This window comes from Podarcis tiliguerta, assembly GCF_965153285.1.
Source record: "Podarcis tiliguerta genome assembly, chromosome: 6".
Lineage (NCBI taxonomy): Eukaryota > Metazoa > Chordata > Lepidosauria > Squamata > Lacertidae > Podarcis > Podarcis tiliguerta.
The window spans coordinates 55,518,746-55,546,344 of record NC_139539.1 but is presented as its reverse complement, the minus strand read 5'-3'; the positions used below and the strand labels follow the sequence as shown (position 1 = coordinate 55,546,344).

At 39.8% G+C, this 27,599-nt stretch overlaps 2 protein-coding genes across 19 annotated transcripts in view; one reads left to right on the top strand and one right to left on the bottom strand.

Moving 5' to 3' along the window:
* Nucleotides 1–13,856, top strand: part of GLIS1 (GLIS family zinc finger 1) — a 184,783-nt gene extending 170,927 nt beyond the window's left edge. For all 5 annotated transcript variants that reach the window (XM_083448023.1, XM_083448024.1, XM_083448022.1 and 2 more), the window contains 3 exons: nt 1,672–1,850; nt 8,254–8,421; nt 13,218–13,856. In XM_083448023.1, the coding sequence (XP_083304149.1) occupies nt 1,672–1,850; nt 8,254–8,421; nt 13,218–13,357 (487 nt within the window). In that variant the 3' untranslated portion in view covers nt 13,358–13,856. The remainder of the gene's footprint in view (nt 1–1,671; nt 1,851–8,253; nt 8,422–13,217) is intronic.
* Nucleotides 1–27,599, bottom strand: part of LOC310680944 (doublesex- and mab-3-related transcription factor 2-like) — a gene marked incomplete at its 5' end in the record, with an annotated part of 76,430 nt that overhangs the window by 39,726 nt on the left and 9,105 nt on the right. Inside the window, one exon of one of the 14 annotated variants that reach the window (XM_083448178.1) lies at nt 17,537–19,837. The exons of 12 other annotated variants lie outside the window; for them this stretch is intronic. Of the gene's footprint in view, nt 1–17,536; nt 19,838–19,869; nt 20,178–27,599 lie in introns of those variants that run through there. One more of the 14 variants, XM_083448180.1, reaches the window with a different exon arrangement.

Sequence of the window (27,599 nt, the reverse complement as noted above, 5' to 3'; positions counted from 1 at the left end):
CTAGTTGGAGGTGTCTCCTGCCTAAATTTTGAGTGGAACACCATTAATGAAGTATGGCATCCACTCACATATCTCTGTGCTATAGTGACTCCCTGCATAGAACACTGAAAGCCTTTAAATTATCAGAACACCTGAGTGGAATCAGGGGTAACTTTCCCTGCCAAAGGTATATGAGACAACGCTAGCAATATCAAATAATTAGGCAGCTGATCTGCCCATGAGTTTGACCTACAAGGACGGAAGCAAAGAAAACACATAATCTGTAGAATAAATGCCATACTGTACTTGCATCCATATGGCTGGCAAAACGTGTAACATATTATTCTTGGTTTACACATTGCTTATATAAATCTAACACAGATGCCTCACTCTTCTGCTCTGCCCGTGCCATTCAAACCAGACAAATTCTGGGAAGGGTTTCACTTAAATGCTACTCTTTCACACACAATTCCTAACAAAATGAATAAGGTTTTCAACAGAGCATGGATTGCATGGTGGATTTTGCCCTATGGTTTCAAGTAGCTAACTGAAACACGATTAAAAGTACTTTCCACAAGTTCTTTCGCCAGTTGTCTCCACCCTGAGGTACATGGGGATGCCTGAGGCATCAGTGTCATAAATCTTCACATTGTTAGGACACTTTACTGCCCTCCCTATGGGGAGAGCCTTTACAGGATAGTGAATGGTGATAGGTTTCTCAGTTAGAACCTTCATTCATTATGCAAATCTCTGGACTCTTCAAATGTTCAAACATTCTTGCTGACTACTGTGATTTTCTACAACAATCCAAGCCAGGGCTAGCTTCATTGTGGCTTCTGATTGGATCGTATGTGGTCTCCCTTCTGCCTTGTTGCTGTCCTATATTTGGTAATGTGCTTGAAACCTCAGCAGTGGAGACAGGTACCATTCAATGAACTTGCTCATGAATTAATAAGCACACCTGCTTTATTTCAAACATGACTGTGGAATACTTGTTACGTGCATGATTATCTTTTGTAGTAAATGCATCAATAGGAAGCAGCCCTCAGCCTTTTGAAGTTTTTAATAAGTTGCTTTTGGGCCAGTCGTGGGACAAATAATAATACTGGGGTTGTGTGCAAAGAAGGAAGCTCAGCTCTTGCAACTGGAAAACAAACCAGCTCAGGCATTTTTGATCAATTAAAAGCTCAATGCTTTTTAAAAGGATGAAGTGCTTCTGTGCTATGAGAAGTAGATGCAATGTACTCTGTAACTCTTGTCAGTAAAACTTTGCAAGTGATTAGAGATTTGGGATTCAGCTATACAGCTGCAAATAAAACATTTTAAGTGTGTTGTAAAGTGCAATATACAAATGTGACACTAGATGGTGATGGTGAGCTATGACAAATACAATATATTTTTCAAAACTTTTTTTAAAAAGCATTTTCATAGCGTTTTTTTATATGTGTGTAGATTCCACCTTGGTTTTTAAAAGTATATTTCTGTTAAGCTATTTTTGTTGTTGCTGTCATGTCTCACAGACAGGTTTATAGTTATTAATACTGTACTTTTAACTTACATGAATTGTAAGTAAAATTCACACACACACACACACACACATACACACTAAAGCTACACTCGCCCAAGTGTTTTATGCACTCAATGATATGGGATCAAGTTTATCATCTCTCTCGTTCTTCCTTCTTGTTCTAGGATTGTTCCAAATATTCATCCTCCTCTCGTTAGTCCATTGAAAACCATAGTTGCTCCTCCCCTACTTCCGAAACACAGCTCCCCATCATCACACAGCCAATCTCCAAGTGGGCAGCACTTCTCAGCAAATAAAACATATACGCAATTTCAAAACCAGTCTGCACAGCAGGGACCACAAGGTAATTCTATACTATGTTCATGCATATGTGTGTGCGTGTGTTGATGCACAGTGCGTACAAGAAATGCCAAATGTGTGTGCAGATTCATTTAAAGAGCTGACCAAAAAGGGGATAGTGCACCATGCTGCTTGTCCTGACATCATGGTGCTATGATTTATGCTGTGTAGTGGAATAGAAATAGTAGGAACATGTTCAGTATGGTGATATTAGTACAGTCGGTTGTACAACCCATTATAGACGAGAAGGGTTTGAGGCTGCTATTCTTGTCAGCAGCTAAATGTTCCTCATGTTTAGTTATGTCTGGAAGGTCTGCTAATATTTTCATTGACGCTCTGCATTGTTTGATTGGTTACAGTGCTTACTTACATTAAGGCAGCAAATGGCAACTGCACCACATTTATTCTGTATTGAAAGCACTTCATCTTCTGCAGTATGAAAGAGGAACGCTATAATTAACAGTGGCATAATGGGCTGTAATCTGTGATCAATGATAACTATTTATGACTGGTAGAAGCAGCCACCCCTGACAAGCTAATGCAGTGTCAACCAAGTGCTTTGTATAGGTTTTGAAGCGTACAAATGAAGTAGGAGCTTAAATACAGATGTGGAAACTGTGATAGTGTGTTCTGTTTAGTGCTGCCAAATTTCCATGTATTTCAATGGAAGGTGCCCTTTCAACAAGACAGAGCTCTTTTGAAAATGTGGACATCCACTGTGACATGTTTTTATGTTTGTTGGCATTAGTACTACAGGTGACAACTGCCTAGACTTTGGGAAAGAGTATGTCCTGTGTTTAAGCTAGCACAAAAGAGCAACACACAGGGGAAATCCCCACTCCATCTGAGCCCATTTCCAATTATATACCTGTCCCCACCATTGCCCATTTGATTTGGGTACAAGCAGGGCTACCAGCAGTCATGTGGTCTTACACAAGATGTATAAGGCCCAAGCTCAGTTAGCTGCGGAAATTTCCTGAGTTTAGTATTTTTTGGACTAGTTCAGGTCTGTGTGGCTCAAGCAAGGCCACAAACCAGCCAACAAGCATCAGCAAATGACAGTATCAAATAAAAAATGATAGTAAACATTAACAGTTTATCATCAACAAAGGATAAACATCTAGAGTAGATTAAGCCAAAATCCACAAGTCTTGAAACTAGGCTTATAAGCAAACCTAAATCCCTTTAAAGTTATCTTTGCTTAAAAAAAATGGAAATAAAGTGTAATTTTACGCTAATTAGCAAAACTACAAACAAAATACATTGTATGACATAAAACATCTTATAGTTACCGTAAGTATACCCCAAACATTGCAAAACCATGTTTTATATCTGGAAACAACTCATTTCTCCTGCTATAGTCAACAAAAGGGTTCTATGTTATGAATGTAAGTTGTCACTGGGTTGTGACCAATGCTCCTGGCCCACTCATGCATCAGACACCAACTTGCACAATGAAGCTTCTCCCTCTCCCCTGCAGCCCTCTGTGTGCCCTCAAAATCTAATCCTGATGGCTTGGGAGACCCTCTGGAGCAGATTTGGGGGGCACACGGGGAAAGAGGAAGTATGGTTGCAGAAGTGGATACACCCAATTTCATATTTTTCTTTAAATCTGATATAGTGCCTCAATTTAACCACTGAGGCAAATTTGCACAATTTTTCTGTCCATTCTTTAGGATATATCACTGAAACCCAACATTATCCTAGCAGCAGTTATCATATGATCATACCTTACTAGATCATGCACATATTTCAAGAAAAAGAACACAGGGTCTAGTTGAATTTTATAACTTACAGTTATATCTACAGTTATATCTAAGAGTTCAGGAAATCCCCCCCCCCAAAAAAATCTGTGTCTTTACATTCCCATTACATTTGGTAAAAATCCTCTTATTTCTTGGCACTTCCAGCATATATTGGGGAGTAGTTATTATGTAGTTATTTCTCAGCTGTGGAGTAATGTACTATCTATACATTACATAATGACATAATTTTATAGCAGCTGTCCCTTTTGGGCCATGTTTAAAGAAAATGTATGTGCACTGTTCCATAATTTTTATCAGACATCCATTGGGGTATTTTTACCTATATTATTGGGCAAATAAACCCTGTATTCTGTAATGTGTTCTGATTCTGTGTCATACGACAATTTTAGTTTATGGATTTTTGAATGTGTATGACTGCTGTTCTCAATAATTAATTACTCAGAACTCCATTAAATCTCATATTTGCTAATGCACACTAAGATATTCCTAAAGAAATGATCTCATCTATAAGTATTCAAAGCAAGTTGGATTTTTCTATTTAGTCTTCAATATATTTAATCTCAGAATATGTTAACGTGGTGTTCTGACGCACAAAAGCTTTAAACCTTAAATAGTTTGAGTTGTAGATTTCAAAGCCAGTATGCACATTGTATTTAATTTGTCAAGCACTGATTCTAAGGGTGATGGGCATGAGCTAAATAATCTTTTATATTAATCGCAAATGCTTTAGTTTTGGGATCAGATATGTCAAAATGGCTTCTAAGCAACTATAAAATCAATCTATCATTAAAATACAAAATAAAACGTTGTTATTTACCATCTCAATCCTACAGTTGTTATTTCCCCCATAATATCTTATGGACAGTCTCCGATTCTTATTTGAAACATGTTCCTTAGGAATTCGGTAACTTATCCAGTCCAGAATCCAAATAATACAATTTGCAATACAAAGTGGATTCAAACTGGAGACTTCCAGACCTTTTCTCATTTTTTAAAATCTTGCATATCTTTCATGTTTTTATTTGATTTTTTGCATGTTCTTGTTGCGTGCAACCATGACAAGCAGAACAATTTTTTCCTTGCGAAAATGGACATAGCAAATCTTTCATAAGCAGCATAATCAATTAAGGTTCCAGTGGACAACAAATTACATGAAACGGAGCTTGTTGCAATACATTATTTGTCCCTACATAAAAGCTGACTTGATCAGAAGCTGAACAGGTTATTAAATTTAAAAAAAATTAATGCCACTGAAGCACAATAGCTGATTTATGATAGCTGATAATAACATATAACCACATTACAGTAACAAGCTAAGTAACTATGAAACCACAAGGGTTTAGCTGCTTAAGAGTAAAGCAGAAACAAACATACAGAATAACTGTTGAACTATTGTAATAAGTTTATTCTATAAGAAAATCACACATCCTGTTGGAGGGAAGTGTTGCTTTTTCATTGTTCTGTGTCATAGAGGTTTTAAAAAGCAATTATTTTAGCCAAACACCAAAATATCACCTTAATTTCAGGCCAAGTAAATGTCATTAATATCCTTAAAAATAAGTTATTTTCTTATAATGAGTGTTTTAAATTAGTAAAGTAGTAGCATGTGCTCAATTTTTTTAACTCTAAAAATGAAAATATAACAACTGTCAACCAAATGTAAAATCTTTGCTCATGAGAGTAAAAGGCATATTTATACTTCTCCTTCCTCTGGGTAATAGAAGTCTCAAAGAAATCCTATTTGGACGCATTATGGATGAGAATGCATGGACAATGGATGAAAACAAAAACCCAGCAGAATTTTTGACTTCAGCTAAAGTAGGATCAGATGGAAATTGTTATGCGTTGAAGGAATTTGGCAACCAAATGAAATAGCACAGCTATTTATATATCTTACATGATGTCTTTTCATAGAGATTTTATGTAATTTGACGAGTTTGACTTATTTGTGCTCATACATTTAAGTGGAATGACATGAACGAATTGGCATTTAATAGGCATATTCCAATAATTTCCTCATTACATCATTCGTTTAAAAAGTGCTTTAGATTTTTGGGTTGTGGCTTGAGGGAAATAGAGGCAACGACCATACTTTGTGATGTGGTTAACTACAGCTTTTCTGTGTCACATTCAAAGCAAAATTGTAACTGAATGTTATGTTTGGAACATAGTTGATTCCTTTATTAACTGTTATACTTCTACATTTTATTCCACATAAAACATTTAACAGTGATCATTTAAACCGACAGGGTGTTTGGGAAATTCTTCATTGGAAATTAGCTGCCACAGATTTGATTTAAATCTGACAAACTGAAGGAATGCTGAAATCGTTTGGGGTGCGGGCGGGGGGGATGTCAACTCTGCTGCTGCTGCCAGGACTTTGCTTAACACAAATAGAAATGTTACTTTATGAAACTTACAAAAATAAAAGAGATGGGGGGTGGAGAAAGACCAATTTTATACAGTTCCATGGAATGGTTCATATTTTAGCCCCTTAAGAGTTTGGAAATCCTTTTAAAAGCTCCATGTTTAGATTGCAGTACTAAACCACATGTGGTTGTTAATTGCACTATCGTTATGGGATTTGAACCTTGTTTTAAGCTCCTGCTGTTACTCTGTGTTAGATCTTGAAAGACACTTTGGCATGAAGGACCGACAAATCTGTAAGAGCTTAAGAACAAAATGCTTTTAAAAACCCACAACAATATAAATGTTTCCCCTTCTTTGCCTGAAACTAACAAGAGTAATCTAACAGTGGAATGATGAGTAACATGAAGAATATCTATGACATATTTGACAGAATGTCCAAATTGAAATATCAGCCGGGTAACTGTTTGCAAAGTAGGGTGAGGAGGGAATGACAGTGGGAGACTTCACTCTGAAGTGCAGCAACAGTGTAATCTAAGTAATTATTTTGTCATTACTTGAGCATTCAGCAAGCCAAGTTGAATGATACTCATCACAGTATGTTACTTTTATCTGGAATGGAAATGCAGTTGAACCGGTGTTTCTGATTAAATCGGCTGTATTGTCAGTCACTCCGCAGAGCTGCAAACTAAGGCAACTCTATCCATTTTCTCTAGCCATTTTGATCCCCTTAGCACCTGCTAACAAAAGTAGGGAGGTAATTTTAACAGGTCCCTCCTGTGCCAATTCCCATGCTGCCCTCAAGGGTCCCAACACCCCCAGCTGATTTGTGGGGGTGCAACAGGGAGAGAAGATATTAGTGAGAATCTCCTCCTTTATTAGGAGAGACCTTAATTTGATCTCAAGGCCTTCCATGATTGGAACAAACACATATGGTCCGACAGTTATTGTAGAGAATCTTAGTTGTTGTATTCCAGTGTTTTCCCTGTTGCCATCTAGCAGACTGGCAAAGGTCCTGGTGCAGAGGAATTGTTTGCACTGAATGCTGTGATTGCCATGCTGCCATCACCTCTCTTGAAATCCCTTTCGAAACAAATTCTGCAGTTCAGTTATTTGGGAGAGGAAGCATGAGATAAATCTATTCCCCTCCCCATCAAACAGGAAAAAAAACCCTGTATGGATGTCATGCTTTTATTTGAACGCTTGACAGATCATATACCTTTCCTATAGATGTGGAGATTATGGGAAGAGAAACAAACTGCTTAGAGAATGCTATTTTGAGTGGGGAAAACATGACGAGGAGGATGGGTTAGGCAACCCCCTATACCGCCCCCATTTCTCCACTTAAATTTACCACTTCCCAAAATGGTTTTTCGTATTGCTGGGGAAACATACATTCAGCAATATGTCATGCCTAATTTGGAGAGAAACGTGGGGAAAGAGAGATGACATGTCATCATTTCTGGAAGATGTCTCTACCGGGCAGGCTGGAAAATGTTCAGCTTTTCCCTTAGCAATGCATACAAAGTGCTCATTGGAGCTGAACGGATGGCTCAGTGGAATCCAAGTGTCTCATTGATTCACTGCCCATCTCTAAAGTATACAGTCATCTTAGAAGGTGTGTGCAGAGGACTTCATAGTTCATAAATATAGAAATGAGGATAACTCTCAACATCAATAAGGTACTGTCCTTGAAGTCTCAGAGTGAGATAGCTGATCACCCTGGCATAAGAGCTCTTTGAATCTCTCAGCCAGACACTCCCTGCCCAGTGCCAAAGAGGATATACCTAATTTTATCAAGGCAGCTTTCATTCCGACTCCCTGTCATGTGTGATTGGAAATACCTTGTGCTGGGCCTGACTCCATTTTGCGGGGCAGGGGGGATGTCGTGGATTTGCCCACAGTGTCCCCCACTAGTTAACTAATTGGCAGGGGGGTGGTGGCAGTGAGCTGCTCCATGCACATAATATTACTATTATTATTAATCCACTGAAGTTACCCTGCAAGTGAAAGACCTCTAGCTGTACAACAGAACTCCCCCCCCCCATTACCCCCATAAATCTGTTCTAGGAGTGTGCAGGAGCTAGCATTAGGACTGTCTCTCTGCCCCAACAACAAGCCTAGAAAATAAACTCCACAATACCGCTAAAATTAAAAGTTTAAAGATTGATGTCAAACTACAATAGGCAGTACCGCCATGAAACAAAATTTCGTAAATGAAACCAAATGCATATTTCTAGTACTAAAAATGTCTGTGCAAATGTCTATTTGCAGGTTATCAAGGCAGCTTTCATTCTATACAGAACTGTTTCCACTATGAGGACTGTTACCGAGCAATGGACTCATCTGTCAACAGTGATGCGCTGTCAGGAGACTCCCATTGCTTTAACCCTCTGCGACAAAATGGCTATCACATCCTCAGTGCACCTATAGCTTCAACAGGTAACTGATCTGGGCTGTACTGGATTAATCTTGCTCAGTAATTTTTATAGGGGGAAAGCAAACATCTTTTTTATATTTTATAAATAAGGAAAGTGGGATGCTGCTTTTTTGTATGTGTTAAGGTCCCCTAATTCTCTTCTTTCAGAGACTGAATTATCTGAAGCTGCACAGCTAGAATTCAGTCTCTGAGTCAAGTGTTACAGGAAATGTGTGGCTCTTATCCATCCCCATGTCTCCCTGTATTATCTAGTTGAATCAGACACATGGCACAACAATACTGTATTAACATCACATGCCTGTTTCAGTTAAAAATTACTTGAAGGCATGCAGGAGAATTGTTGATTGGCAGTGACTACATGTTTCATTTAATGTCTAGATTAGATCTAGTTCTACAGCTTGATCAGCTAACATTGCAGCTAAAGGTTTCTGTTTCATAGATATAAAAAAATATTTGCAGATTTATCATATCCTTTAATACTGAGACAACTGTTTTTATTTCTGTATTTAAGTTCACAAAATTGTAGCATGGCTGTGGAAATTTTGAGTTTATAAAATGTTACCCAAATATTAGAAAAAGGTATTTTTAAAAGGTTATTTTCATAACTTCAAATTGCTTATACACATGCAGTCTCTGAGGTGCCAGCCAATAATTTTTAATGCAATTTTTAAAATAAATAAATAAATAATCAAAGATGTAAAAACGAAGCTGTAAAACATACATAGCTTTAGCAAACTCCTGCTGGCATGCTTAAAGCCCCCCCCCCCCCAAGATTCTCTTAATTTGCTTGCCCTTTTCTGAAACTTTTCCAACTCTACCGTGTCCCTTTTGAAATGAGGCAACCAGAACTGTATGCTGTATTCCAAATGCGGTTGCACAACAGATTCATATACTGACATTATGATATTGGCAGTTTTATTTTGAATTTCTTTCCTAATGATCCCAACATGGAATTTGCCTTCTTCTAAGCTAATGGAACCCTGGGTTGATAGGCTCATTGTGTTATTCCCTATGACTTCAAGGTCTCATTCCTGGTCAGGCATTGTGAATTCAGACTCCATGAATGCATATGCAAAATTTTTAATTTTTGTCCTAACATGCATTGCTTTACACTTGTAATACTGAATTTCATTTGTCATTTTAATCCCATTCACTCAATTTGGAGAGGTTGTTTTGGAGCTTTACACAATCCCTTTTTGTTTTAATGCCCCTGAACAATTTAGTATCATTAGCAGACTTGGCTGCCTCACTGCTCACTCCAACTCTAGATCATTTCTGAACAAGTTCAAAAGCACAGATCCCAATACCAATACCACTTTCTACATCACTCCATCAGGAGAACTGTCCATTTATTCCTACTTTCTGCTTCCTGTTATGTAACCAGTTTCTAGAGTCTTTGGAAAGGTACTTTGGTGAAAGCTTTTGGAAAATCCAAATACATTATGTTAACCAGATGACCTCTATCTATAGGCTTGTTGACACTCTCAAAGAACTCCAGTAGGGTAATGAAATAGACCTTAACCTTGCATAAGTCATCCTGGTTCTGCTACAGCAAGGCTTGTTCTTCTATATGGTTTGTAATATTATCTTTAACAATACTTCCCATTTTTCTGGGACAGACGTTAAGTTAACCCACCTGTAAATTCCAGGACTGCCTCCCCCCATCCCCAGATCTCTTTTTTAAAAAATGTGTTGCATGAGGCCATTTTCCAGTCCTCAAATATGGAAGCTAATCTTACATATATTACATAGAATATAAGCAAAACAGTCATTTCACAGAAGGTAGTTTGCCTCAGATTCAGACTGGTTTATCATATGCAGTTACCTTGTTCCAACTAGCACAAGTTAAAATCTAGCAAAAAGTTAAGGATGGATTTTTTAACCTACAGTTGACATTTCTGTATGTTCTTTCATGTTCTCTGCCTTTTTGGAAGTTGCTTTTTTGATGTTTTTTTAAAAATCCTCTATTCAGGTTAACATCAGATTGAAGATTAGGATTAGTATAGAGCAGACTAAATAAACTTTTCAAAAGAAGTCATCGGAGCAAAGAATAATATCATGGCAAGAAACCAAATTCAACAGCCATTGATATTTTTATGTCTGGCGTCTAAACTGCTATGAGATATTTCACTTTGGTACTTTTTATATTTAGGCAAATACTTAAGAGTCTTAAACACAAAAACAAACAACCCTGCAATTCATAGATAATTTGTTGGCCAAATAGACCATTTGTACTCACTGGGTCTTAGTTTAGTGTTTCTTTTTCTTGGTTTTATGGTACCATCAATATAAAGGAGATCTCATCTACTAAAAATGCCTGGTATGACCGACAGAAAATCCTATTAACAGAGAATAAATTCTTTATCTTAGTATTTTGGATGTTTTGTGCTATCTGGGTTGCTACAATGGCATCTGGGTTGTCATGGCTTACTACTGTCCATTCATTGTGGGTGAAACAGAACCTAGTAAATGCACATAGGTGCATTTGCTATCATTTATCCTTGTTATCCTTTCTTGCCAACCTTCCTTTGCTGTTTTCCCACTGTTGAAATTTGGATTGTAAACTCCTGGGTTGACTGGGTGGTGGTGGTGGTTATGTTTTATTTTGTCACTTATGGCAATCTGCAAAGTTCCATGCACATTGATAGTGTTATATAGAAATAATAAAATAGTTATGTACCAAGAGCTGAAATAAAATAAATTCAAGAGTGCAACCCAGAGCAGATCTGAGTTCCATGTTTATTCAGATTCTATTGATCATTTGAATGGAAGAAGCTGCCACACAGACCAAGACAGGAGTATATGGGATTTGGTTCCAAATTTATTTCAGCAGAGTGTTGTAGACTGAGCTGTAGCACAGAGGATAAACAAGTTCCTTGTGCAATGGGTCCCACTTACCGTTTTCTGGGGCTATGTACACACTATACCATTAAAATATGTTATTTCCATCAATGAATTTTGGGTGCTGTAGTTTGTTAAGGGTTGCTGGGGGTTGTAGCCCAGTGCCCAGAATCCTTTGAGCAAAAGAATGTGTTTTAAAGGTATTGTGTATACAACCTGGATGTTTGCTTATACACTCTTTTGAGCATGAGGCTCTCAAAAAATCCTGAAACTGGAGAATGAATTGGACATTGTGGGAAAGGGAGATAAGTTCCAGGACTTCATACTTTCTCAATCTCTATCTTCATTGTCAGTCAAGTACCTTCCTTCCCGCTGCCCCCCATTCCTACAACTTTCCCTTTGAGCTCCTCTTAGCATAACAATTTAGAAGAAAGTGTGATAACTCTGACATTTTGTCAGTTCTAAACAGTGTTATTGGAGCCAGAAGATTCAAAGTTGATAATTTTGACAGTATTGGCCCTTCTGCAGCATTCTTTAGCATAGCTGTTCACCCCTTTCCCCTTCCCAGCCACATTTTCATCAGCCAACTGCATTTGGTTTCCACAGGTGAAAAAGGATGAAGAGTGCTGTTAAGAGTTGGGTCTCTTACAAACAGGAATTTAAATGATAATAAGGAACAGATACTTGTTCTCCAAAAATGTTTTATAGTTGATAAGCAGCATCTCTAAGGCTGCAGCACTGTGAAGCTATAAAATGCACAAGGAAAAATTGCAATTGCAAACAGAATTGTTTTTTAAGTTTCTGCTGCAGCTGCTCACGTGGCTGGCTGGTTTTAAACTTAAAAGTGACTTGCCTGCCTAGCTATACAAGTAGATGCAAAGGTGAGCTTTGTGTGGTTGTTAATTATCTTTTGCCAGGGTGTTGCACAAATTATATCCACATATCTCTAAGTCATATTTTTAAAACTTAAACAACAAAGTCCTCCATCCATACAACAGCCAAAGGTCCAGCCACTATAATTTCATTTTAGAAACATATTTTGTGTATCCCCTGACCCAGGATAAATAAACAGTCACTCCCCACATTGTGTCCAGCAGTTTAACATCTTACCAGTAAGGCTACCAAGTCTTAATTGGAAATCATTGACAAAGCCATGCAGAGGAATTTTATGCTGTAACTTCAAAGCAGATCACGGTTACTGAAAGTTTTAATGACAATTTGTGAATACAGTGGTACCTCGGGTTACATACGCTTCAGGTTACAGACTCCGCTAACCCAGAAATATTACCTCGGGTTAAGAACTTTGCTTCAGGATGAGAACAGAAATCGTGCTCCGGCGGCGCGGCAGCAGCAGGAGGCCCCATTAGCTAAAGTGGTGCTTCAGGTTAAGAATGGACCTCCAGAATGAATTAAATACTTAACCCGAGGTACCACAGTACTGTATTGGGCAGGAGTGTCAACTTGAATAAAAATTGGGGGGGGGGCAGGTAAGCCCACATAATTGAACACAAGACCTGACGCGCACACACCATTAAAACAGCAGTGCCCATTTGGGGGGCCTCAAATATTTTAGGGGGGACAAAGGGTCCTCAGCCGCTGGGAGTTGGCTCCTATGGTATTGAGTGAAGAAAGCACAAACAGCTGCTATGCAACAATAACATGTATCAGAAGCTGTGGAGTTATGACTCAAGCTATGAGCTCAGTTGCATATATTTTTCTCTGCAGGCACAAACGGGAGGTTTTGAGAGAACAAGTGGTAGGAAGGGAATGTGCTTGAGCAGCTCCTCTCCGCTTCCCATTCTCAAGCCTACCTGCTGCTTTGCATTTAAAAAAATACACAATGAAAGGAAAATTAATCTTAGAACTGAGCATCACATTTAGTTTGTGCCTCGTACTCAGATTGTATTTGCCACCTTTCATCGTATTAATCAGTCTCATGTGCTTGCCATATTTTCAGGCTATGAGGTCATTTCTGAAGCACAATGTGTGTCGGAAGAAGTAGTTATCAACGGAACAGAAGACAATAATGGATTTTTCCAAAATGGCACTTTTGATCACTGTTTGAATCACATTCCTCCCATCTATACGGATACCTAAGCCCGGCTAAAATATTTGTTTTCTTTACCATGCTTATGACTTTTGTATTTACAGAATTGTTGTTCAACTACCTTTACTGTATTTAGTCTGCAACTAAATGTATGTGCTCATTTAAGTCAACCTCTCACATTTTACCAATCTATTTTATAAAGGAATATACTGTACAATTATTGGAATCTATTCCTTTGCTGTGGCACTTTGAAATTGATTCTCTTAAGGGAGAAGGGAGAGCATCCGAAACTGCTTGTTGTGTAAGTTCTTTTAGTAAAATATAAATCTAAATTATATAATATGCTTGTAAAGATTTTTTTTTTTTGAAAAGTATGTTTTCAATTTAAGAATCCTGGTCTCTTTAATCACAGTTAATTCATCTGATGTTTTCTTGACTATAAAAGGACTTCTTTAAAAGTCACAGACCTCATGTACATAAAAGTTTTCACTACGCTGAGCTGGTTTTATATTTTCAATTTTACAAGAAAGCATTAAAAACTGGAAACAAGTCTACTGTCTTTTTTAAAAATAAAATTTCATCTGCCGTTTTGCTGAACCTTAACATCAGTGACTTAAGAGCACATGCAGTTGTTTGCTGCAGTTTATATCTTCTTTCCCAAATGCTGTAATTGGTCATCTTCCACTAGCTTCTCATAAAACTATTCTTCTTTCTGAATGTATTCTGTATGATACATTCCTGTGTTAGTATAACTTACCATTTTGATATGGTGCTGAAACTGACTAATTTTGTGTCAAGAAGAAGCTGCCCTTTGCAGTTACAGAAACCAGTTTACCTTGGTTATTCACAGAGGAAAAGGGAATAACCATTTTTAACACCATCCTCAGCAGCAGCAACTATATGCAGGAGGAGAAGTCTGTGCCTGGAAGTCTGTTTATCCAAATGGACTTTTCCTTGCTAGATCATGACCTATGTTTAGCATTATATTGGGTTGCCTTCTCTTTGGACAAGGAAAGTTTTAAACAGCCAAAGGTGAATGCATCATCCAAATAATAAATATTCAAAGTATGCAAATGCCTTTGTGCTTCTTGAACCAAGGCCATTATATTTCACCATCGGTTTTCTTTTTTTTTAAAGAAAGCAACAGCATATAAATGATAAAATCAGAAGATAGCCTAATCAACTGTAAACTTTCCATAGGCCATGCCCATATCTCCCTCTTGTGGCTAATTAATGCAAAGCTATGAAGACTTCTATATTTCTCTGAAAGAATACAATCCTATCCTCAGCAGTTAATCAAAAGTACCACAAAGTTGGGTGATTTCGCACAAGGAAATGAAACTTAGAATTTCTGTGCATTAGACACAGCATTTCCCAATGCTACTGATTGTTGGTGACATTCGTTGATTCTTATTCTTATTTGTATCTGTAAGCCACCCTGAGTCACTTACAGGGAAACAGGCAGGGTATATACATATACATATTATTATTATTTGATTATGAGAGCATGCAAGGCAACAACACACTGCTTGAAAGTTTTGAATATGAATAAATACCCTATCATGCTAGTGCTATGTTTCCATGAAAGCAGACTTCAATGGCAGTAGTCTGGGATGGCCTCAAACTCACACCTTCTCAGACCATTACCCATAGTGGTTGGGTGTTGATGGATGTTGGGAGTCTAACAACATCAGTGGGCACTATGTTTACTTGTGTTCTAGCCCAATGTACCAGCTGAGGCTCTGCGCACCTCACTGAAATAGATGGGGCTTACGGAGTTCTCCTTGCTCCCCTTTTTTTCTACACTGAAAAACTGGATGCAATTGTGAATATCTGTCTGGAGGTATTGGAGCAGGATCAGTATGTGCAGAGAAGACAGCACTGTATTTTTCTGGGTTATGCCAAGTAGATGCTACATTCTGTTTACAATCGTAATTTGGAAGGTTTGTAACAGCATCACTCTGAACTCCACCCAGTTCTGCCCAGCAATAAAATAGACAAGAGACTATGTTACTTTTTCTAAATATACAAATGCATTTCTTTCCATGGCAATGTACTGTTTCACAGAACCTAATTTTCTTTATGGGGTTAAAAGAAAACAGATTTTGGAAGAGGCATTACGTCTCTGTGGTTGTCAGTTCAGGTTCATGAGCTTTTTGTACTAGCCAAAGGCCATGATAAACTTGTATTAAGCAATAGTATTAATAAAAGAATATAAAACATACACCCATAATATAAAAATCTGCAAAGCCTTTGCCAAGTTCCTGAGCATTAAAACACAAGTTCCCTTGTGCCTCTCTGACAGCTCCAATTCTAATATTATTTAGCCTTTTAAAATCCAATTTGCCAACATCCATGATGTAAGAGAGAGAAGTTACCAGAGACACCAACAAACTCAAATCCAGCAAATGCTGGGTGACAACAGCATCTGCCTCCCAGCCATTCCCAAGGAGGGCCTAAGCAGCCACTCCTATCTTCCTTGGCTGGTACTAGCAAAATTTGGTTGCTGCTGGCCTGGCCTAGCTGGCTGTCTTGCCTTGCTGCCTTCTCCCAACGTTATAGACAACACTATTTTGAAAGGCCTTTTACTCAGCAAGCATGCAAAAAGGCAGCCAGCCCAGGCCATGCAGTTCTGCCAGACACCATGTGGGTGCATGCACCGCTGTGGTCACATGGTGTAAAATGGCAATAATTCTCCTGCATTACAGTACAGTGGTACCTTGGGATGCAAACAGGATCCGTTCCGGAGCCCTGTTCGCATCCTGAATAGAACGTAAGACGCAACGGCACATCTGTGTGTGTGTGGGTCGTGTTTTGCCGCTTCCGCGAATGTGCATGACTTCATTTTGAGCGTCTGCACATGCGGCGAAACCCAGAAGTAATGCACTCTGTTACTTCTGGGTTGTCTTGAAGCTACCAGCAGGAGTTTGCTCAAACTGCGGGAGGCAGTGGAGGACAGAAGTGCCTGGCGTGCTCTGGTCCATGGGGTCACGAAGAGTCGGACACGACTAAACGACTAAACAACAACAACATTCCAACCATCTCGTCCCCTGTTGTCCCCTTCTCCTTGTGCCCTCCATCCTTCCCAACACCAGGGTCTTTTCCATTAAAAAGGAATATATAACAATAATCTTGTAAGTACATTCAAACCAGATAGTAGATCTAGCTGTTGTTCATTAGAAAAAAAAAAATTTTAAGTCCTTATGTTGTTTCAGTTTTGTAAGATCTGTTCAAACACCCTGTTTCAATTACTTGCTTTGTGATACATAATTCAATAAGCCAATGCAGTTGTCTTAACCTGATCCTTTAATCCAGCATTCCAGCTATGAGCCTCTAACAGGTGAAGCTTTTTAGGGACAAATCACGTATGATGTCTGGAGACCCATTAGTTAATCTTCTATATTTTTAAGCATGGTAAATGCAACTGTGGCTGGAATGGGGGCAAGTTTGATTCAGAACAGGACCATAATATAAAGGGATTTTCTAGCCTTTCCACCCAATTTTTCCTGTCTGAATTAACCCTCCACCCCTGGAAATTGCCCCCTGGAGCAAATGGAAGATGGGGATGGGGATTCACACTGCAGCCTTCATTCAAATCAGCCCTTCCTCCTTCCACAGCTCAGATATCAAGATACTGTATCTAGCTTGGTTCTCAGCTTGAAAATTGCATTGAGAAAGCACAAGCTGAATTCATAGGGCCTTGTTTTACAGCATGGGCAGGCAAACTAAGGCCTGGGGGCCGAATCCGGACCAATCGCTTTCTAAATCCAGCCCGCGGACAGTCCAGGAATCAGTGTGTTTTTATATGAATAGAATGTGTCCTTTTATTTAAAATGCATCTCTGTGGGGCATAGGAATTCATTCATTCATTTATTTTTTTCAAAATATAGTCCGGCCCCCCACAAGGTCTGAAGGACAGTGGACTGGCCCCCTGCTGAAAAAGTTTGCTGACTCCTGGTTTACAGAATGGCAGCAACCTCAAAATTCCTAAGTATTTAATAACGCCTATGCTTTACCAATCCTCCTACTGGTTGCACGCCTCAATCCTAGGCAATATTTTACAGATTAAAGAGATTTAATGAGAGAGAAGGGGTAAAGGTGCATAAAGGCAATCTACCTAATTCTATCTAACTCTATGTTCTCTCTCGTCAGAAGTTAAACCACTTCCCCTGTCAACTGGCCACCAATATTCCAGCTTCTTCACACACAAGTGGTTCATGTGACCCAGTATTGAGAATAAAAGTCCTAGTGGTAGAGCAAAGGTCCTGCCTAATACGCATGTACACTAATACAAATGAGGTGGCTCAAGGATACCCCAACCATCACTGGCTCCCTGGAATGCTGGGGCAGAAAACATCAGGGCTGCCTTCAGATGGCACTTTATTCTACCTTCTCGACATTTCTTGATCTGTTAATTTCTGCATTTAAGGCATTTTTTTAAACGCAACACAAAAACAACTTCTGGAAATCTAGTGGAATCCAGCAAAAGTTTGTTGCTCATTTCTATGTTGCTTAAAAAAACCACCACAATCCATTTGAAAACCCATTAACTAAGAAAATTGCAGGAGTTTTACATTGCAATTTCATGTGACAAAAATTTGGGCAGTATCCCAGCATACAGTTCTTCCATACCATTTAAATTTCAGAGCAACATGGTGCTATAGCTATCCAAAACCCACTGCTCCATAATGGAGTGTAAAAGGAAGGTTAGAAACTGGGACAGAAGCACCAGCATTATAGGTAAAAGTAAAGGGACCCCTGACCATTAGGTCCAGTTGTGGCCAACTCTGGGGTTGCGGCGCTCACCTCGCTTTATTGGCCGAGGGAGCCGGTGTACAGCTTCCGAATCATGTGGCCAGCATGACTAAGCCGCTTCTGGCGAACCAGAGCAGCACACGGAAACGCCGTTTACCTTGCCGCCGGAGCAGTACCTATTTATCTACTTGCACTTTGACGTGCTTTCGAACTGCTAGGTTGGCAGGAGCAGGGACCGAGCAACGGGAGCTCACCCTGTCACGGGGATTCGAACCGCCAACCATCTGATCAGCAAGTTCTAGGCTCTGTGGTTTAACCCACAGCGCCACCCGTGTCTCTTCATATTATTATAACCAATAAAATGCACTAACCCTGAAGCCTGAATGCAACCCAGATTGCTCCACTTCCAGGCATTATGTTTTTACTGTAGTAACAGCACACAATATGTTCAGGCAGGAGCAGTGCAATTCTAATCCCTTATTTGTTACTATCTAAAATATTTTGGGAGTCATGTTGGTAGTTCAGTCTATAATAGATAAAAGCAAATTATTTATAATTTCTTTTTTAAAAAATCAAACAAAATCTTGTTCCTCTGCTAAAAAAAAAAAGTCCCACAGCAGTTTATCATCAGAAAAGGGGGTGGGGGATGCAGGGAGAGGGAGATTTCCTGCCTTCAGGTTTACAATCTAAAAAGACGCAACACAAGAAGAAAATGGATTGGGAAGGACGAGGAAATCAACTCAGGTTCAAATTCCAGGATAACAACCGGTCCACAATAGCAGTTTTAAGTATAGATGAATTTACCAAATTGCCAATATCACACATAAATCCACCAACAGTACCTGAAGTAACATTGAGGTTTGTGAGAGAAGCCAATGTTTGCAATGATGCTGCCCTGTCTTGGCCATGTGGGGAAGAGACAGTTGGGTTGGCATAATCTGCTGACACCCAGAGCTTCCTGGCCTGGCTCCTTGCAGACACAGCAGTCATGCTTTTGGAAAGCACGCAAGGAGCACCTGGATGAAACAGCACTCTCTCTACTTGTCATTCCCAGAAACCAATGTTCAGAAGCATACTGCGGCTGACCTGGAAGGTCAAACACAATTGAGGAGGAGGGCAAATAAGCAGTAGCAAGAGTGGCAAGTGGGCTAAATCAGGAGGGGGTCAGCTGCTAATAGCACCTTGACTAAAGGCCCCCAAAGCTTGAAATCGTCACTGGGAGACAGAAATGCCTGGTGCACGTCTGGGTGGCCCAACACGCCTCTAGCTAGTGGTTCTAATCTCCCTTGCTCTCTTAAGCCCAGCTACTGCCAGCCCCTGCTGTCATGGATGTTAGCTGCAAACAGAACACTTTTCACACACCTTTGAGAAGCAGATAACACTGATTACTTTTGAGATGGTTCTGCTTTGCTTGCCACAGGAAGCCAACAAACTTTCTGGTCTGCCAGTTCCATAAACTGGCAGGAAATCACGATGGGCTCCCAATTTGCAATAAAATGTTAGCAAACACCCAGATCGGCCAATCCAATGCTTTTTCAAATAACACTATTCATCCTGTGCCTGCCAAATTAGAGGCGAAATTAAGATATTTTACATGCAAGTCACAAAATTAGATCAGACCTGTGAAACGAGCCAACTATTTTTCTGCAAGCTGGTGTCTATTGGTAGTATTAGTTAACTATTTGGAAGTAATAATAGCAATAAAGTAAACAAATGACTGCATGTGAAGGGAATTGACTAGGATCCTGATACATCGTGATGGCTGCTGGTGGCAACTGTACAAGGAAATAAGAAAAAGAATTATTTTGTGTTTATAGTAACGACTACCAATATGGAAGCAATTAGAACACACTTGAACATTCTTTTTGTACAGAACAGATCGTGAAGGAAACAGTGTAAAATGATTGTTACTTAATCGGATCCATATGTGCTTAATTCAATTATACAATGACAACATATTGCTATTGATAATTAAAAGAATCAGAGAAGTACAAGGACACCCAAAGAGCTGACAGCAGCATTCCACTCCATTCCAATGCTAGCAGAAAGCGGTTCACCAAATTTAACCATGGTGTAGGTTTCCCTGAACTCCGTCAAGTTACACCCAGAATGAACCTGGCACAATGAAGCAAGAGTGCAAACATTAGAGATATTTTTTTTAATAATAATAATAAAGCTTTGGAATGAGCTAGTCTCCTGGGGAATAAAACCCTGCAGATTTCCAGAATTTGGAAGACCATAGAAGGCTGTGTATTTTGGCTGCGTAGTCTAACTAGCTATTCACAGCTGTAGGACCAGTCACACTATGGAAGACATTTTATATAAACATGACTAAACGGTATAAAGTATTGAAGCATTTTTAAAGATCATGCGGTCAGTTTTTTCTGACTAAGGGGAAGGGGGTGGAATTAGTCCCTGAACATAATCAACTACTACTAGTCATTCAAATGCCCTCTTATAGTATCATTCAACAAGCGGCACCAGAATCACTTTTCTCCCTTCAGAGGGCAATTCTTCTCCAGTCACACTGTGGTATAATTCGTATGGGGTAAAGGTTGTGTGAAGGACCCAATAGAAGGTCAACTCTCTGGCAATAATTTGAAATCCTGGCTATAAATGCAACCCTGATTTTTGAGGCTTGTGGTAGATTCTTTGTATTAACTAGACACATATGCATCTATTGGGAAGAGGGTTGAAAAAAGTTGTTTAGCAATGAGAAAAATATGGTTGTGTCCCACATTTGGGATCAATTTCATAATCCTTTGTGCTTGTTTTGCTATGAGAAGCAATCATATAAGCAGCATATAAGCATGAAGTGATGTCAGCTCTTTTATATCAATATTTAAATGTGCTTTGTTACAGATCCCGATTTGATAGCTACAGTCTCTACACCTCTCCATAGGCTTACATTAGCATGCAGCATTTTTAGACTACATTGAGAGCAAGGAAGATAAGATCAAACCCACCCCATCTCCTGCCTTCTATCTCCACAATTTACTGCTTGAAACTGTCCCCACCCACCCAACCTAGCTTGCTTCTGATAATGGAGCTTCATCCACTTTCGCCAAAAGGGCAACAGATTATAGCAGTATTTAGATTCCCTATTACAGTGAATGGGGGAAACACAGAGTATTGTTTTATACAGAGCAACTAACAGAGGATGGATCCTGCAGAAAGGAATGGCTGGATGTGAGTGAAAGGAAAGACAGTGGAAGGTGACTAGTTTGCGCTCGCTGTGTGTGTGTGTACGATTTTGCTGACTTTCCTTCTTGCAGATGGAATCCCCTTAGTACAGAGAATGTAATATATGATCAGAGGACTGTGAGAAGAAGGTGGGTGGACTGAAAATTTTTCTACTCGCTGGCTCAGTCTTGGGAGACATACAGTTAGACACTTGACAAATTTGGGATGGTGCTTGAATTTAGATTTGTTCATTTCTAAAAAGAAAGATATCATCTGCCCTGGAATCCCTTTTTAATTCTGAGCAGATGAAGGAATGCTGCAGTTTGTGACCCAGGGAATAGAAGAGATGAAATCCTGGGCTGTTTAGATCAGCACCCTGATTGTGGAAGGCCGCATGGACAGAAGTTTATGTATCCTACAATGATTGCTATAACCAACACACTCACCCACCCTTCTGATGGTTGGTCTTCATTTTCCAGAAAGAGGTCTAGAGGTTTACACCATGAGTTTGGTTTCTGTGCAATGAAGGTCACTGGAAACTGGTGGCTTTTCTGCATTATAAGGTTTATTTGCACACACTCACGATAGAAATCTCATGAGCGTAACACTCTGCACACCTTCCAGAAATGATCTGCAGCAAGTAAGTTTCTGTGGCAACACTTTGGCTCAAGGATACCTAAAAAGATAGGGTCATTTATATAACAAAGAAACTGGTTTGACCATCTCAGCAATACTTTTTTCTGCAGAATCCAATTTCAAGATCCAATCACAGCAATAGAGGGAACCACAGATGCCCATTTGGTCTAACCAAGAAAACTAGCAGATCCAAGCAAAAGATTCTGATACGAAATCTTCAAATATGAGTATAACACTTCACCATCCCTCTTCCAATGTAATTGAAATGCTTGATATGTCATTCTTGCAACTTTCTGACTACTCTCCTGCCCAGTTTCTACTGCCACCATCTCTTCCAGCTAGGAATCAGAGTGCACTACAGAGTGTGTCTACAACAGCGTCCCATAGATGGGGAAGACATTGTGCCACTTCCTCCAAGACACATGTAAACTAGTTTCCTGTGATGTCTGAATAAGAATCAGGAGGAAAGGAAGGGGAGGGACATGCAGGCACACGGCTCATGCACTATTAGATAAACTGTTCACTGACAGATAAACCATTATCTGTTGAATCAACACTATCACATCTGAACCTTCCAACATAACTTCTAAGTCAGCCCATGTTTCTTTTAGTCAGGCTAAGCCAAAGAGTTAAGGTTGGCCTGTGCTGCAGCAGCTAGATGCCGAAATCCAGCATCGCCTGAGCTCTGTGAGTGTGGTTTTCTCCCGACTGAAGTGCAGAGTGTTTGAGGACCGGGACATTCGCAGGGAAACCAAAATGCTTGTTTACAAAGCTATTGTACTACCAACCTTACTGTATGCTTGTGAAACATGGACCACTTATAAATGCCATCTCCAACTCCTTGAAAAATCCCATCAATGGTATTTCCATAAAAATTTACATATCACTTGGGAAGACAGGCAAACTAATACCAGCAATGATTCTTCAACATCAACTTCGTTGGACTGGTCATGTTGTGCAAATGCCTGATTATCGTCTTCCAAAGCAACTACTCTATTCCGAACTTTAAAATGGAAAACGTGATGCTGGTGGTCAATGAAAGAGGTTTAATAAAGACTGTCTCAAGGCAAATCTAAAAAAATGTAGTATAAACACCAACAATTGGGAAACACTGGCCTGCGAGTGCTCCAGTTGGAGAACAGCCTTTACCAAAGGTGTCATGGGCTTTGAAGACACTCAAACTCAGGACACAAGGGAGAAATGTGCTAAGACAAAGGCACAGCCTGGCAAATCCACACCGTAATAAACTCCTGCCCGGAAACCAATGTCCCCACTGTGGAAGGACATGTGGATCCAGAATGGGCCTCCACAGTCACTTATGGACTCATTGTTAAAACTGTGTTTATGGAAGACAATCTTACTCGGCCATGAGTGATCACCAAAGAAGAAGAAGACCCTTGAACCCTTATTTATGAACAGAATTCAAATCCTCAAACTAGGATCCTTCAGTTCACTGTTTCTCCTTTGTCACTCTCGGTTAGAAGTCAGTCATGCAACTTGTTTAAAATTCTCTCCAGGGCAGAACTGACTGCTTACAGTTAGCAGCAGAAACCTTGTTTGGCACCAAAAACAGAGTTACAGTCACACCTGATACCTAATACTACTGGCAGCAATAAAATTACAGCCTGACATTTGACAGTTTAAAAACTAAAACATTCCACACAAACTGCATTGACCCTTTCATATGTACTCAAAGCCACATGTCCAAGCTGATGTTTCAGTTCCAAATTAGGTGGCTAAGCAAAATATGCAAACAAAACAACTGCAATAAATTATAGAGCTCTGAAAGTACCACTGCAATTGCACACATCAAGGTCAGACATGCTAATGATTAAAAGCTGGAGAAGCAGCAGCATCTTTGCCTTTTCCCAATTGACAATATACACGTCAAAGTCAATTCCCATGCCAATTGTAAAAACTGATTTATCTCACTGTACTAAAAACACTTATTGTAAGACATCTGCAAAAATGTTTGGAGGCTACCACATTTAACCTTTATTTTCAAAGGGCAAGTTACTTAATTTTGTAGACTGCACATTGTGTAGATTGTATTTTTACAAGAAAAGAAAGGAAGGAAAAGGAAATGGTGTATTTATATCCAATTTATATCCAGCATTGTAGCCTTTGTGACATCTAAGATGGCTTTAAAATTTGCTACTGTAAATGTTATGAAAAATAAAAGTGTTTGTATCCAGGAACTTTATTGAAACTATGCAACTCTTCTCAATTTAATAAAGTGGTAGCTAATCTATCCCTTGTCATTCTCCAGAACAGCTTCTCTCACACAAGTGCTCATGGAACGCTATAGTTTATAACATTATAGAATCACACAATATAAAAGAGTGTTCGGGAAATAACAGGAGACAAACAGACCAGCAGTACAAAGATTAGCAGCATTGGAGGAGATGGAAAAAAGACTCAGTCCTCCCAGTACAGGCAAATCTACAGGACCCAATTTAGGGTTTGCTTTTAAACTCAACTGATGAATAAAGTCAAGCCAGTTTGCAATTGTACATGATGGATGAGAAACTGAAAAGAATACTCCTCCTTGGAACATAAATGGTAGCACAGCAAGCTGCCTTTCATCACGGTATCAAATACTGGAAGAACTGTAAGTCTTACTTTTGTCACGAGAGGGAGCTCCAGTTCAAGTATTTCTTAAATGTGAATTTGAGAGTGGAGATGCAGTGTTTTGTCCAGCAAGAATAAGTTAACAGAGATACTATACCGATAAAAAACAGAAGTTACAGTTTCTGACACCATGTTTGTGATAGGACAGGCAACAGTACCTATAAAACTAGGCAAATATTACATACTTTATTTTTAACCTACATTGTTCTTTGATTAAACTTTTATAAATAGGGGCGACAGTAGCACTGAGATGGCGGAAAGGATATTCAGAGTTGTACAAAGAAGATAGTGCAGATCTTGATTTGGAATCAAGCCTAAGGGTTGTACTGAACTAGCTTCTAACTCAGGCCCCTTGAAATTAACAAACCTAAATGAGCCACATCCATTCACTTCAGTTAATCTACCCTAAGTAGGATTAACATTTAATATCACCCTAAAAGCTGGACCAGGAACTTCTGCAGTGCAAGTCCCAACTATACATGTTTTTATACCCATGGCCATTTTTCTAAATTATCTCCATACTGTTGCAGACTGTGTTTGTTTGCTTTCTCAGGTCATCTAAAATATTTCTTTTTCAGATATGGGATTTATACTCTGCTCTACAATAAAATCCTTAAAGTGACGTACAAGACTCAAGAACAGAACATATTTCCCATTGGGAGGGGGCAGCAGGTGCCTGCCCTTGTGCTGCTGCCACTGCCAGGGCAGAAGAGGAAGAGGAAGAGGAGGAGGAGGAGGAGGAGGAGGTGGTGGTGGTGGTGGTGGTGGTAGAGGAGGTGCCTGCCCCTTACGCTTGAGGACTTGTTCTGGGGTGCTTAGGGCAGGTTTTACATAGGTTTTCTGGATGCTCGTGGCCTCTGTTGTGCTTTCAGCAGTGTGTATTGTTACAGTGTCTTGGGAGCCAAGGTTTATGGGTGCCAGATTCCCCTAAATTCTAGGGTCTGATAGGTGTTAGCATTTAATCAATGCTTCGAGTGTTAAAATTGACTTCCAGACACTGGATTTAGAAAAGCCTTAAAATACAGTGCCAAGCCAGCTTCCCTTGTTCAGGAAATCGCCTGGGAGATCAGCCATTAACAAAAGACAAAGGGAAAGTAATGGGCCATTAGGAAAGCCAGAGAGAAGGGACTCTGTGCCAGGCAGAAAATGGGAAGGGTCCCTCCCTGCAGCTCTAAGTTTGGAGACAGTAGGATTTAGGAATGCAGTTGGCCATGATGTGAGCTGAAGGTGGGAGTCTGTAAAACGCAGCAAGCTAGAGAGAGGGTCAGAGACATGGTAAGCATGCTTGGGACGCCTAAAATCTCACATCGCTCAGAGATTAGGGTGGTGTGCAACAGTTCTTTGTGAGGTGCTTTCAATAAACTTATATTTTTGCATTTCCACATAGATGCTGTGTGCTCTGGGGAGGGGGCGGCACAGCCTGTGTCTGTCTGGGACGCTTGTGGGGCCATGGAGTGTACTAGTGATCTCCACATCTGCTTACCTGGTTGTGCTGTTAGTGTGGCTGTGCAACTGGAGGTGTGTGTGGTGGGTGCAGCCAGGGTGTGTGGGATGTACTGATTAGAGGCTGCATGCAGAATGTGCTCTGTGTTTCTGCACTGCTTCCCATGGATTCTCTCTAAGTGGCCTCACAGTCTGTACACACTGTTAGGAGGGCTTGGGTCCTATCCACCTTGTGTGTCAACAGGTGGCAGCAGTTTCCATGGTGACAGTGGCTTTCTGTATTTCATCAGATTTTTCTATTCTACTGGGTTGGTGCCAATTCAGCCAGCATTTCTGCCTTCCTGGAGCTTCTGAATGGACTCAGGATCTGGCATACTTTATGGTGCCTTAACTTCGGCCAGCATACATTAAGCCAGATTGTTTAGGATTGCCCTGCCCGCTAAGATTCCAACCGGTTCACAGCATATCATATTAACAACTGCACTACCCTGCTGTGCTTAATCCTTTTCCATTTAAAACCAGTGGGATTCAAAGCATGCTTAAGTTGGCTGGAACAAACCTCTAATTATCTACATTTGTTGTTAATTGTCCAGGCAGGCAGCCCCAAGTGAACAGCCCTGACCTCTTTCACTCTCAAGGCTTGAGATGATCCAGACATTTCATCTGGTCCTACGGTTACTTGGAAATATATACGTATAATGAATTATACCTATTAAAATCATTTAAACTGCTTCTGTTTAGAGATGACACTACAAAGCCAATTGGATTTTTGTGAACCAACTTAAAAACTGTATCCTTGTGCACCAATATAGTGAATCTCATTCTTTATTGCTTCTAAATATATTTATTTTCCCTCTGTTTTCTGGCTAGCTACATGCAGTCCAACAAAGCTAATGGGACTCTGTTATTTCTTCATTATCCAGATAGTAAGAAAAAAAGCAAATGCTATTACATGGGTAGGCAAATTAAGGCCCGGGGGCCGGATCCAGCCCAATTGCCTTCTAAATCTGGCCTGCAGACGGTCCAGGAATCAGCATGTTTTTACATGAGTAGAATGTGTCCTTTTATTTAAAATGCATCTATGGGTTATTTGTGGGGAATAGGAATTTGTTCATTCTCCCCCCCCCCCAAAAAAAATAGTCCGGCCGCCCACCAAAGTCTGAGGGACAGTGGACCGGCCCCCTACGGAAAAAGTTTGCTGACCCCTGTGTTATTAGATGTTGAGTCTACATGGATCACCTAAATCACTGGTACCTTCACTGAAATTTTATCACTTTTTAGCAGCCCTGTACATTAAAACATTCTTTGTATTATTAAGGGAAAGTAATGGGAGATTAAGGAAGTTTGTCTGTCATTCCCCAGTTAACAGCTTGAAGTGTGCAGTCAGAGTACTGCACTATAAAAGTACATACTCAAAAGTGCTCTGGCATGACTTCTGGAACAGTGGTTGGGAAGTTATAACTGGGGTTTCAAGCTTTAAATAGGTTCATTAAATATTTAGGCAGCAGTCCTATGCATACTTACCTGGGAGTAATTTCCAGTGAATCAATGGGGCTTACTGAGCAGTCATGTATTGGATTGCACCGTTAGTTAATTAATTGCTGAGGATAGTGGAAATCCATCAGAGGGGCAAAGATTAAGGAA